Below are 14,669 nucleotides of genomic sequence, written 5' to 3'. Positions count from 1 at the left end.
CCTTCAATATACATATATATATTTATATATATATAGTATATATTAATACTTGTAACATCCTTTACACCTGCATAGGTAATCTCCTTGCGTTCTAGTTAAGTCTGATTGGTCCAGACAACATAAATTCCATTCGATGGACCCAAGTGACCCTAATATGAGTCGATGCCTATTCAACGAATGCCGCTATCCCCCAGACACAAATAAATATATACATTTATCCATATGTATAATACACAATCGAAAAAAAAAATTTTATATATATATATATAACTCATGCATTCCGTCAGAACCCTTGTTTCTTAGTTTAAAAAAACTCTCAGCCCCACAGACTGATTTATTAACTTGTAAAGTACTAATAAAAACATTGCGGTATCTTTTATAAAAAAAATAATAAATTCAGTATTAAAAAATAAATTTTGGATTTTTTATTACTAAGTAGTGTGAGATATCTTATAAATAAATCTATAAACGACAATACCGTTCATTTATTTTTTGTAATCATACACACGGAAAAAAATAAATCGTAAATGCAACATGATAAAATCATGTTGCATCCACATGATTTGTCATGTTTCGGCTACATGACAATCATGTTGCGGTAGCATGAGAAAAATCATGTGGCAGAAACATGATTTTCATGCAGCCTTAATAGTATAAAATTAAGCTGCAACAACTAAATATTTATGCTTCAGAAAAATTATTTATTATCAAGCAACTAGATTTTTTCGGATTTATAATATTGCAGATGAAAATTAGAGTAAATTATCAAATTAAATCATTTGTAAATGATATTTTTGCTTAAGGGGTTAGGGGTAGTCAGGATTTTCAAAAAATCGATTTTTTGCTTGATTGTTGCTTGATAATAAATAATTTTTCTGAAGCATAAATATTTAGTTGTTGCAGCTTAATTTTATGCTATTAAGGCTACATGAAAATCATGTTTCTGCCACATGATTTTTCTCATGTTACCGCAACATGATTATCATGTAGCCGAAACATGACAAATCATGTTACTGCCACATGATTTTCTCATGTTACCGCAACATGATTATTATGTAGCCGAAACATGACAAATCATGTGGATGCAACATGATTTTATCATGTTGCATTTACTATTTATTTTTTTCCGTGCACAGAAAAAAATTTTTATTTTACCCAAGAAAATTTTTGCATTATAAATTAAAAACTAAAATTTTCTTGAGGTGAGAAAAAATTTTCCAGTCTTAAGAAAATTTTTTTTTTCAATTCAGTGTAAAATATTTCTTACGCCGAAAATTTCTTCTTTCTCTGTAATAATAAATAATACTAATAGTAATAATAAATTTTCCTAATACTTGCCGGATGTTATACAGGCCTCCCTACAATTAGTATATTTATTAATAATAGTTACCAATATTTCTGTCTAATGACACATTTAAATACTTCTGACAAACTCACTTAATATTTTTGTCCGACGATCTGTCAATCCATCAGAAAAATTATCAGCCCGACAGTTTGATTTACTAACTAGTAAAGTAATAAAAACATTGCGGTATTTTTGAAAAAAAAAATAATGAATTCAGTATTAAAAAATAAATATTGTATTTTTTATTATTAAGTAGTGTGAGACATCTTATAAATAAACCTATAAACGACAAAGTCGTTTAGTGCGTCATACATGTAGAATAATCGTATTCCAATAGATCGATTAATTACAAATTAATCAATTATTTATACAAAACATGAGTAGAAACAGTAATTAAGTTAAATAAAATTATCATTTAATTTTAATTATTTATTCAATGAATAAATAAAATTTATTATTTTTTTTAAGTAAAATAATCAAGTCCTTTTTTAAAAATAAATAACAAGTCTTCAACTTGATTATTTTTTGTTTCCGTACTGGCATTTAATTTTTGTCATATTTAATTATAAAAATAATAATAATTATTATTTATTTAAAGTCTAGAAGTCAATTGTTAATTTTTAATTAATAAAATAATTTGATTTTAAATTTTAATTGTTTAATTTGTTGTTTCAGCAGGTGACGTAGGTGTGCGATAAATACCAGTGAATATAATTGACTGACTAGGTTTTTCATAAATGAGGTAGACGAAGGGATGATTAGCGTTAAAAACCGCGGGTTCAGTTGGTCTACTTGAACGGAAAGTGAATATTGCCGTAGCACCGGCAGCAGTAGTTCCTTCTTCATTTACTTCTATTTTAGCCCGATGTACAGCATCGCCAAGATGTAAATTGTCCTCAGTATTTTCCAAAAATCCACGTAGATCGGCTCTCCCCGGTTCCATGAGTTCTTCAGCACCCAAAGAACGCAGCAATGATGACACAGGTAATTCTTTTTCGACACTGAATCGTGGCAATGACAATTCAACTTCACGTTCAAGCATTCCACGGTCCAAAATTTCATGTAACTCTTCGATACCACGATCAGTGCTAGTCATTCTTTCTATAAGCTGTTGGATACCGTCTCTATTTATTCCAACAGTTTCACCAGGTACTTGTCTGAACCCACGACGTGCTTTAGTTGTTACAAATGGAGGCAAGAAAATGTACATCGATATTTCATCGCCTTTGTACGGTAATTCAATAACATGAGCGCCCAATTCTTCAGATACCACTGGAATATTCAAAATTATTAGACAATTAATCGATTTGTTAATTAATTAATTTTTTTATTAATAACTTACTGTAATTAAATGTCGATTTTTGAGTCATGTAAGTGACTATTGAATTTTTAGATCCATAGAAAATGTCTTTTTTATTATTCGCGGCATCAAAACGACGTCCCCATAAGCCTTTGAAATAGACCGCGTTCGTCAGCACAAGATCCGTTGTCTCGTCAATGGCATCCGGTGACAAAAGATCCTGAATATGTCCCTTAGTGACGTTGCTGACCCATCCATTTATGCGATTACGAACTTCGCCGGGGTTTGAACGGAAGTCAACTTTTTCTAATTCATCTGAGAAGAGACTCAGCATACAGTCACGGATTTTTTTACTGTCACTTATCCATAAACGATTCGCTGTTTTGAATTCGTAACTTGTTGATACATTTCCCTGTAAGTTAATTTATTATTTATTCATTAAGTTATTGATTAATTAATTAATTGATAAGTTAATTAAATTGTTTATTTTAATTACCGATAGAGCAGCAAATTCTTTGAGAGATTTTTCTAAAGCATAAGACCTTTGGACGTCAACTTTAGATAATGAGTCAGGAATTCTCAATGCCTTTTTTAGTGATTCCTCTGTCGTACCACGTGCACCAAAGTAAGCAAGAACGAGTGCTTCATGCAGACTATGAGGACTAAAGAAAAGGTTGTCTTTAGATTCTAATAATGCCGCTTGTTTCAAAGCCTCCAGTGTAAAATTAAGTTTTCCATTTATCAGCAATTTGTTTGCATTCTGATTACTGATTGCCGGATTGTCATTCCCCGTTAAACATTGGCCTGAAATACTTTGTGACAGCCCAATAGTCAAGAGCAACGTAAATAATCCCTGTAAAATAATATTATTTATTTATTTTATTTTAATTCTCAGTCCCAAGGCAAGTAGGCCGAATGACGTCATACATAAAAAAAATATTTATTGACGCAATAAATCTTTACTTGCTTCAAGAAAATTTCTACTTCCTAAGAAATTTTTTGAATTATGATTAGAAAAAAAAAATTTTCTTGAGGCACAAACGAATTTTCATGAGAAAAAATTTCTCGCGCCAAAAATTACTTTTTTTCTGAGTATATTCTGATTTCAAAAAGACATTTTTTTACGCGCCCTTTTGGTTTTAGGCAATAAAGCCAACAAGGCATGTAAAATTATGTCTTTGAGAAATTAGTGGCGCGATATTTGTTTACCAGTAACATTTTGAATGAAGAAATAAATATTACAATAACTAATAAAAATAGGAAACAAAAAATACCATAGTCTAACTACTTCTAACATTGTAAATATACAAGATATCTTAGGCTATAGTTACGTGATTACTCAGCTCACTATCTACCATTTTTTTTTCAGTTTCAAGATTCAAAAGCAAATCAAATAATTTATTTTCAAAACCTTGTAAGCTATTATTATCTATGATAGCAATTGGTAATTTTTGCTAAAGCTCTATTGTTGTTTTCATAAATTAATACACTGAGAGAAAAAAAAAGTAAATTCAAGTAACCATGTTTACTTAACTCATAATACTGAAAACAAGAAAAAATTTACTACATCGAAGTATAATATTTCTTATCTTTATAACAATTGTTTGAATCTACTCATAAATTTCTACAGACAATGCATTTTTACTAAAATCAAGAAAATATTTACTAAAATTAAGAAAATATTTACTTGGCACTATTTAAGTAAAATAATACTTAAATCAAGAAATTTTACTTGGAAATATACACTTTTTTCTCTCAGTGTACTCATATCGCATTACAAATTCCAAACGGACATAATTTTATACAACTTCTAGGCTTTAGGGATCTTCCTAAAATCACAAGGGCTTATAACTTTTTTTCCATTACCATTCGATTTGCAGATTTACTTTGAATCTAAAAATTGAAAAAAAAATTTGAAAGCCAACAGTGTGAATTTTTCTTTCAAATTTTTTCTTAATTTCTAGCTTTGACATAAGTCTGCAAAACGATCGGCGATGGAAAAAAAATTCTGTCCTTTTGGAAATAGTAACGCGATCTATAGTTGAGGAAAAATTCAGAAAACTTTATATAAAAATTTATTTTGAATTATTTAAAAATGGTAATATGGACACAGCCAAGGTCTACGGTCTGTCTCAAGTCTTATTATGGTGTCTCCTCGGCCATGCCTTATTAATATTCTTGCCTACAGTATTCATTCAAGCTTTTGCAATAGATAAATTAGATAATAAAAATATTTAAAAGCCGAGTTGTTTTTTTATCATTCAATTTGGTCATTTCTAAAAATATCTAAGACTGGTTTTTTGAGCTCAGCGTTAATCAAACAAACAAATAATAAAAAAAATTTATGGTCAGATCAGACACCAGACGGTAAAAAATAAGAATAAAAATAAAAAAAAGGCTTTCTCGAATGGTTAATATGTGGAGAAAGCGACATATAATTCGGACATGCATAGAACTCGAATTGAGAACATCACCCACGGCCGACCATTTATTTCGAAATCTACTGCTCTCTTTTTTTCCCGGTATTTTTTTAAGGCCCAATTGGGTCAAGTTTTTTAAACGATAGTCTTTGAAACTTTTGATGGTTTTATTTCTTCCTGATTGTTTTTATTTTTATTGCCGTTCGTTTTTGTTATATATATTTATGAGTCAGATAAACAAATAAAGATAAACGTTTGATGGCGATAAAAATAATAATTATGATATGATAGTCAGATGACCGGGAGAAAGTAACGATAAAATAAATGGTGTAAAAAAGTGAAAGCAATACCGGGTTTTTTAAATTTATATATTTATAATATAATAGATCCGGGATGACGTTTATCCCAAATTTATTCACCTTGAAATCGGTATTTACAGTATTTACTTTTTTTTGTCCTAGTAAATATAATAGATAATTAATTGATTGCGTGTTGATAATTTCCATAAAAACTACTAATTAGTTGTAATTTTGAATTCATTATTTTTTTTTCTTTTATATAAATTTATATTTACGATAAAAATTAACGCTCTAGTGGTCAGTGATAATGAAAACAAGTTACGGAAAACATGAAATTTAAATTACGCTTAATATTTTTCATGTCTAACGAAACAGGAAGTATTTTATTATATATTTTTTTTATAAATTGACCTAAAATTTAACATTTTTTTTTTTAAATAAAGTATTGAATTGAAAAAATGAATGGGTAAAGTGGAGTTTGATACTTACTCGTGATTTAGCCATCGATAAATAAATTTATGTATGAATAATAAGTATATTGTTATATAAAATATATAAATCTAATGGTCTTGAGCAAAAATAAGAGTGTATTTGGCCAATGGCAAAGTCAAACTGAACAAATGCCGGAGAAATCTCATCGTCTGGTTTTACCATCTCCCACTTTTCTTTCTTTCCCCTTCAATTTCAATACAACATTTTATAAAATACGTATGTAAGTATATATTTATATATATATTTTTTTTTGTAAATACATACCGATATAATAACAATAATTTTTTAAAATTCTCACGTACATAAAAGGTAAATAAAAAAACATCCGTATGTATAATTTATTTATCGTTGACCGATGAGTCAACTACCCGAGAATTTCAGCTTAAACTTTTTTTTAAATTTAATCTTCAATATTCGGTACTTGATATCTAAGAATAATTTAAGTACATCCGGTAAATAATTTACATTTTTTTTTACATGTAAATTTTTCAAATTTAATTCAAACTGAACTTGGTTGGATTTTTTCCCGCAAAATAAATTTTATACTGATATTTATTTTGAATTACAAATAAACGAATTAAACAATTAAAAATATAAAAAGAAAAAATGTACATACTGATTTTCAAATTCTACAAAAGTGTATTTTTTTAATTTTAAAAAATTTAAATTTAATTCACTTATTTCAAAATTTTTTAAATTGACAATTTGCATCTACTCCCTGTTTAAACAAATAAATTCGACCGAATTAAAAATTTTAATTCTGTTATATTCTGTCGAATTCTGCAAAACAGAATTCAACTGAATTGAAAATTTGAATTTGAATTAAACAGAATAAAACCAATTTAACAATTTCAAATTCGTTTTAATTCAGTTTCATTCGGATTCAGAACCAGAAATTGGAGAATTAATCAGAATTAAACCGAATAGAATTATTTGAATTCGTTTTAATTTGGACAAATTCTGGTTTTCCTGCCGAATTAGACAGAATTCATTTTTAAGTTAGGTACCGAATTAACAGAATTTATCTGAATTAAATAGAATTAAAAATTTTATTCTGTTTAATTCGATCAAATTCAGTTGTTTAATCAGGGCTCACACTCATATATTTATTATACATATTATTTATCTATTAATAAAAAAAAAAATATCATATACTAAATATTTACATTACGTCCGCGCAATTTAAAAATCAGTCACGTGATTTCAAATTGAATGACGGGAATTCCCAGTTAGAATTACGACTGATCACGATAACTCATTTCCAACATTAAATTAAAACGTCAATTTAAAAAAAAAAAAACTTAACAATACTACAAAATTTATTTAAACATTTAAATAAAATTTATCATAAATTGAATGAATGATAAGCGACAGATAAAAAGTCAAGTAATAAATAAATTCACTCATAAATATATCAATTGACATGAAGATTTAACTCGCGTTGATAAATCAAAGGTCGCTAAGTACAAGGCCATTGAAAATATTAAATATTCAAATCAATTGTAATTGCATATATATTATTTATTATTAATAATCATAAATACCTCAAGCTTCATGTTTTTTTTTTTATCAAACAAATGAATCACTTTAATTAGTCACTATAAAAAAAACCGTCACAATAAATAAATTTAATCTGTACACAGTTACAATTGTAATTAAAATCAATAGTATGTAGAATGTAGTCTATAATAATAAATATTAGCACGATAAGAAAAAATAAATAATAAAATCCGCGTTGTTTTTCAATTCAATGTACAAAGTTAACTGCCGAAGAATATGTTGTTGCGCGCAGCTTTATATGCTGAGTATTCACCATGTGTAGTTTGTATCGTCTTTTTATATTATTATATATACGTATAATATATGTATGTATGTATATATGTATGTATTTAAATGAATAAGCGACTCATTCTACTAGTAAATTTATGTCCAGAGTATTCACCCATACATTTACTTAGTAGTTGTTTTAACACTTTTACGATATTCGTAAGTGTGTTACTCTCGTACCATATTAACATCATTATCATCATCATTCATTTCATCTCATCTTATCTCATCTCAGACTCGAGACAAGGGAAAATCCCAATGAAATTATGTATCATTATTTAATCTCTATCCGTGACCGACTAGATTTATTTATTATTTCCTTATATTTTTTTTTCTCTTCAATATTTTATGTTTTTTTTATTCTTTTATTTAAAACAATACGTCAGTCATAATATAATGGAAGTAATTAATAATAATAATAATAATATATTTGATAAAAGTAAATAATAAATAATATTTGTGATAAATAATTTAAATACTACGGGATTTTCCCACTCGAAAATCAAATGGTCATTTTATTTCAGGCACTTGACTTTTACAGTCAAGGTTTTCTCATACGTAAATAAATAAAATAAAAAATTATCTTTTGAATTTCGCGTGGGTTATTCCACGTGTCGAAAGTTAATGTACTCACTAAATAAATATGTATCTACGTATATATATGTACACATTTTTTTTACAGTTTATTTATTTATTTATAAAAAATACTGTTACGATCTATATAAAAGTCTATAAAAATTATTTAAATACTTGAAATTATTTTCTAGATAAAAATTATTTTTAAACCCTGTTTGGAAGTATATATATATATATATATATATATATTAGGATGATCGTTAAAAATTAAATTTTCTCAGGCGCCCCATAAAAAGCTTCTTTTTAGTAAAAACGTACCGCAGGACGATCAAAGTTCATTTTTCGATACAATCGCGGTTTTTTTTAAATATCTCATGAAATATGCAGATTAAAGGAAAAAATTATAAAAACAATTTTGTAGGAAATTAAATTCTTGACAAAAAAGGTCATTTTCATTTTTTTTATAAAATGTGTATTTACGAAGATATTTAAAAAAAACTTTTTTAGATCTTATCAATTGAGCATTTTAAGGATTACGAATGTTTAAAATAACGTTTTTTCTTAAATTAGACAACTTCGTAACTCGTAACATATCAATCCTTAATGCTGGTTATAGTTTCTATATACTCGGAAAAAAGTAATTTCCAAAATTTGTAATCCTTAAAACTTTCAATTCATCAGATCTAAAAAAAGTTTTTTTGATATATCTTCATAAATACACATTTTATAAAAAAAATGAGCATGACCTTTTTTGTCAAGAATTTAATTTCCTACAAAATTGTTTCTATGATTTTTTCCTTTAATCTGCATATTTCTTGAGATATTTAAAAAAAACCGCGATTATATCGGAAAATGAACTTTAATCGTCCTGCGGCACGTGTTCTTTTTACTTGAAAAGAAAAAACCAAATTCCCCATGTATATTTTCACTAAAAAGAAGCTTTTTATTGAGCGCCTGCGAAAATTTAATTTTTAACGACCATCCTAATATACATATATAGTTAAAATTTTAAACTCCTGTAAGAAGTTGCATTCAAAGTATTTACTATTATAAATTTTAATAATTGATAGGGTAAAGGTACCGTTTTTGGCCATCACAGGGTCAGTTTGGGACACGAAAATTTTAAATAACATAATTTGTAAAAAGACGCAATAGCATAATTAATTTTTTAAATTTTTTTAGATCTTTTTATCCTGCTATTAAAATGGAAATTTTACTTTACACTTTTTCATTAATTAAAATAAAGTATTTAATGTCCAAAAATGGAGCAGTGGCCACAAACGGTACCTCTACACAAATTGTATTTTCTAAGTATGAAATTTTTATCTAAGTATCACAATAATGGTTGTTAGAAAAAAGTTATTGTTCTTTTTAAAACCTTTGATATTTTTCTAGAAAATAAATAAAAATAAAAACGGATATTAACTATTTTATTACTTGTTCGCATAATTATTTTCACGCTATAGCAATTTCGCGGTTATTGGTCGCGTAATTGCGACATTGCATCAATCGGTGACAAGACTGTTATTTTTATTTTCAGCGCACAATACTAATTTTTTTCTTTTTTTGCATAATTTTATTGTAGTCAATACTGAAATTAACATAAATATTGAACCGAGTACTGCAAAATATCCGGCATAAACAGCAAACTGTAATAAAAAAAATTAATAACAATAATTACAAAATATTATTCAATAATAATTAATTATAAATATTTTACCTGAGTTCTAATGTCCAGTTTTAAAACTTTTCCACTAGTAACAATATACGTTAGCAAACTTTGAAATGCCAGTCCTAGAAAAACATTAATACCGAAGACAAGACCAAAACTATCTTCAGATATCCTGCTCGCTACTTCGAAGCTGAAAGAATTTTAAATTTTTATATTAGTCATTTTTTTTATCAGGTAATTTTTCTAAGTGGAAATAAATAAAACCTAGCAACGGTGACGAGAGAGTGATAGACGACACCAAAAGCGATATAAACCGCGTATTGCAATATAATGTTGTAACTCCATGATGTTATGAATAAAAATATGGCCATTATTATTGAAAATACACATAAAATAATATCCCCGAGAGCTGACCAGTTGAGTTTCAATTTTCCGACTCCATAAACTGCTATCCCACCTTAAAATAAATAAAATAAATTTAAATACGGAAATAAAAAAATTTTTAACTTCCCGCTAAGAAAATTGCAAATTTTCAAAAAAAGGGAAGTTATTGGTTTCGGTCCGATTTTCGAAAATCGAGTTTTCATCAGATGTAGACGTTTTGAAATCCTAGGAAGCTATTCTGACTATTCCCGAATGGACGTCCGTGTGTGTGTGTGTGTGTGTGTGTGTGTGTGTGTGTGTGTGTGTGTGTGTGTGTGTGTGTGTGTGTGTGTGTGTGTGTGTGTGTGTGTGTGTGTAAACTTTTTTTGTCCGACGATATCTTTAGAACGAATCAACCAATTCTCACGTACTTGGTGGCAATCGAAAGGGCTCACCAAAACTTAGAATTGAATAGATTTTAGGGTAGATCGGTCATGTAGTTTACGAGTTACACGAAGAATAAAAATTAAAAAATTTTTTTGTTTTTGGTTTTTTGCGTACAACTTATAAACCACTTGCCCGATTCGCCTCAAAATTTAATCAGTTTTAAGTCTTGTTGATCCCTTTCGATCGTCACCAAGAACGTTCAAATCGGTTCATTCGCTCCAAAGATATCGTCGGAAAAAAATTATAATTTTTTAGTGAAGGTATGTTTTACCGGCCTTACAAATTTCTGAGCTCGAAGAGTTAAAAAATTTACAAGTAATAATGTTTCCGAGCTCCCGGAGATCGAAAACAGCGGGAAGTTTTGAGGCTGGCCCGCAGGGTCAGGCGGTTTTCAGATTTTTTTTTATATTTTACTTGCTTTAGTATTTTTGTTAATATTTTTACAATGTCATGGAATTTAATTAAAAAATATTTATTATTTGTCGAGGATTATTGTGATCGAATAAAATTATTAACTTTCTACTGTCATTTAATTTAAGATAAAAAAAAATCCTTAATTTTTTTTACTTAAAGGGGACTGTCAAAATAAAAATCAGTAAATTTTCAAAAAAGTACCAGTAGTTGCCTTTGACTTTCTATTGAAATAATAATTTAACTGATTTAAAATAATCAGTAAAAAAATGATGAGTGTGAATGTATCAGACATAAGACATTTTATAAATTTTAAATAAATAAATTAAAGTAACGAAATTTAAAAAAAAACGCATACTGATTTTTAATTTATCTAAGTACGCATTTTTTTTTTATTTTTACCCTACTTACATTTTATTTTTATTTATTTATTCGAAAATTTTTTAAATTCTCACTCGTCAGTTACATTCACACTCATAGAAAATCACTGATTATCTACTTTCAAATAATTTATTAATTAAATATATATTAGATCTGAACACTAGCAAAAGTTTAAAAATGAACCAGTCCTCAAAAATCCTGTAGTTTTTTTCTTACGATGAAATTTTTGATAAAAAATATTTATATAAATACTTGAAGCTTATCAATAAATATTTTACCATCTTGATACAATTTTAATCCACGGCAGTAATTTTGGTAATCTAATATCTAAATTATTTTTTTAAATAATTAATCTACTTGATAAAAAAATGTATACAAGAGACTCGTCAGAAATTAATGTGATTACATTCATACGAGATTATATTTCTGTTTATCTTTAAAATATTTGTATATAAAAAACTGACTCATGTTACAATTAATTATAACCAGATGTTATTGTAATTAGACACGAATTAATAAACAAAAGTACAATAAAGGTTTACCAATAATTGTATAAAGAGCTTCAACAGCTCCGTTATAAATCGTTTCATTTTCTTTGACAGAAGTTTGCCAAATAGGCTGCGCGTATGACAGTACTTGTAAATAACCGCAGCTAGCAGCAGCCCACCAAAATGACCATTTAATTATGTACAAATTTGTAAATGCCTTTACAAAATCTTTCCACAATAAATAATAAGCCCTTTGTACTTTTTTATACAAAGATAAACTTTTATATTTTTTTTCTTCAGTTATTACTTGAGTCGATGGTCCCTCAGGTTCATTAAGTTCTTTACGATGGAAATAAACCGACTGGCCAACTGATGGCAAAAATAATGACCAAATTGTTGCAAGTACTTGGCCTGTAATAAAATAATTAAAAATTATATGAGATCTAATAATTATAATTTATATAAAAACTGTGATGAATTGGAGATTTTTCGTTTAATTTAATTTTTTTTTACCAGCGAGAGTGAGGTAGTTAAGTTGATGATAATCCAGCCACTTGAACGCTACTATCAATTGAGCTACGACACCAGTAATGAATCTACCAAATAATAGAGCTGATCTAGTGTAACTGGAAACAGATTGATAATGTTGTTTATCGACTTTAGCATAAATATATGTGTAGTATGCAACTTCTGCTGATATGTAGAATCCGTAAAAAAATTCAACAAATTGCAATGCTGCTATTGATCTGCCTAATATTAGACCAGTGAATGTTATTATTCCTGACAGGCCACATAATATTATCACTGGTTTGTATCTCAGGAAATCGGTTAATAAAAATACGATTATTAGAGTCGCAAAATTGCTGTAAGTTGCGATTGGATAAACTTCTTCTGTTACCTGAAGGAAAAAAAAGTTTTTAGTTTATAATAAAAATTTAAAATCTTATTTAAGGTGAAAATGTAGACTTAATCACTCATGTATTTATATATCTATATTTAGTGAACTTTAGATATAAAAATACATGAGTGATCGGGTACTAGGTCCCTGTTCGGATGCTAGTTTCCTGATCGTGTATTAATTCCCTGATCGTGTTTTAATTTTCTGATGGGGTACTAATTCATTGATCGAACATTAGTTTCTTGATCGGGTACTAGCTCCCTGATCGGGTACTGGGTCTCTTACTTTATGAGTTATGATTCAACTTTATAAAAAATAATGAAATTAAGATAAGAGACTTAGTACCCGATCAGGGGACTAATAATCGATCAAGGAATTGGTACCCGATCAGAAAAATAAGTACCAGATTAGAAACTAGTACCCGATCAAGGAACTAGTACCTGATCACTCCATGTATTTGTGTAATTATATTGAATAAAATTTAGTAAACATAGATATACAAATATACGAGTGATCGGGTACTAGTTCCCTGATCGGGTACTGAGTTTCGTACCTTATAATTAATTCTTATAGAAATTAAATAAAATTTATTGAAAAATTTTGTGTTTTTACGAAATTAAATCAAAATATTTAAATAGAGATAGCAGACACCTGACAATTTTTTAAAATTTATAAATAATTATAGAGATTTTCAAAAACTCATCTTATAATTTTCAAATTTATTTTAATTCATATGAAATTAATTTAAAAAAAAAAGCGGTCAATTGTCTGCTACAAAACATTTAATTGATAAATTTATTAAATTTAATTAAAAAATTATTATTATTAATTAATAAACTTACTTGTACACTTGTAAAATTTTTTGGCGGGTGAGTTAAATATTCAAATATGAATGGTTCATTTGGACGAAATTCTTTTACAAAACCAAAAACACATAAAATTTGTGAAATTCTTATCCAATTCATTTTAATATCATTTACTTAAATTATTATTACTAAGTAATAGTCCAATTATTTATTTATATAAATATCAATTATTTATCAACTGTCATAAACATTTTCATTGATGAATTTGTTATTTTATTAATAATAATATGCCCTTTTTTATTTTATTCAAGTATCGAAAATTTAAACCAACACTTTTTCCGGCAAACATTTACGTAATAATGAGGTTAATTTAAATATATGAAAATAAATAAATGAATAATAATATAAGTATTGATGAATAATTTTGATTGCAAAAATACTTAAGTTTTTTTAACTGTACACGTGATACTGTCAGCTGAAGAAAGGAACGTGATAGACTGAAAATTCTTAATGTAATGATAAAAAACTCATGTTCCGAGTGAGTATATATATTCTTATCAGTTATTGTAGTTAATAGTTTGCAATGCCATCTGGGATTCTAGTTCTTATTTTAAAAGGTAATTATTTTTTTTTTAATTAAATAAACATAAATATAATACATTTTTTATAACAGCAATCATAATATATATCAGTACTTATGATAAAAAATTTTTTTTCATAATTTTTTTTTAATAAACTTATAGTTTATGATATATTTTATGATACTGAAAGTAGCAGACATCAGATTTTTAAATTTTTGTAAACAAGTCAGTAGTAAGAATAAAATTTTTAGAACGCGCATAAATATTTTTTTTTCAAATTTTTTAGGCGCAATTTCCAACTTTTTTATTTTTTTATTTAAATAAAATAAATGAGCAACTACGTGACTGCCAAAATATCATTAC

The 14,669-nt window shown here is 27.2% G+C and overlaps 1 protein-coding gene across 3 annotated transcripts; it reads right to left on the bottom strand.

The window, feature by feature from the left end:
* Nucleotides 1–1,564: 1,564 nt before the first annotated feature.
* LOC130670155 (serine protease inhibitor 88Ea-like) lies at nt 1,565–14,247 on the bottom strand. 3 transcript variants are annotated; one of them, XR_008990321.1, is made up of 7 exons: nt 13,762–14,247; nt 12,535–12,919; nt 12,076–12,432; nt 10,196–10,388; nt 9,980–10,121; nt 7,401–9,908; nt 5,870–6,040 (listed from the first exon to the last, which is right to left on the bottom strand). XR_008990321.1 is itself a non-coding variant. In XM_057473380.1 (4 exons), exons 1-4 carry the CDS (start codon nt 7,410–7,412, stop codon nt 2,004–2,006), a joined length of 1,353 nt encoding a protein of 450 aa, XP_057329363.1. In that variant the 5' UTR covers nt 7,413–7,668; the 3' UTR covers nt 1,565–2,003. The 3 variants fall into 3 exon arrangements, 2 of the variants coding, with proteins under 2 accessions (XP_057329363.1, XP_057329362.1); XM_057473380.1 differs by lacking the exons at nt 5,870–6,040; nt 9,980–10,121; nt 10,196–10,388; ... (1 more) ...; nt 12,535–12,919; nt 13,762–14,247 and adding exons at nt 1,565–2,617; nt 2,688–3,057; nt 3,142–3,498 and having other exon boundaries at nt 7,401–7,668; XM_057473379.1 differs by lacking the exons at nt 7,401–9,908; nt 9,980–10,121; nt 10,196–10,388; ... (1 more) ...; nt 12,535–12,919; nt 13,762–14,247 and adding exons at nt 1,565–2,617; nt 2,688–3,057; nt 3,142–3,498 and having other exon boundaries at nt 5,854–6,011.
* Between the last annotated feature and the right edge of the window lie 422 nt (nt 14,248–14,669).

The sequence above is a fragment of the Microplitis mediator genome, chromosome 6, assembly GCF_029852145.1.
Source record: "Microplitis mediator isolate UGA2020A chromosome 6, iyMicMedi2.1, whole genome shotgun sequence".
NCBI classification, from domain to species: domain Eukaryota; kingdom Metazoa; phylum Arthropoda; class Insecta; order Hymenoptera; family Braconidae; genus Microplitis; species Microplitis mediator.
The sequence above is the reverse complement of the archived record's forward strand: the minus strand, read 5'-3'. Positions and strand labels throughout refer to the sequence as shown.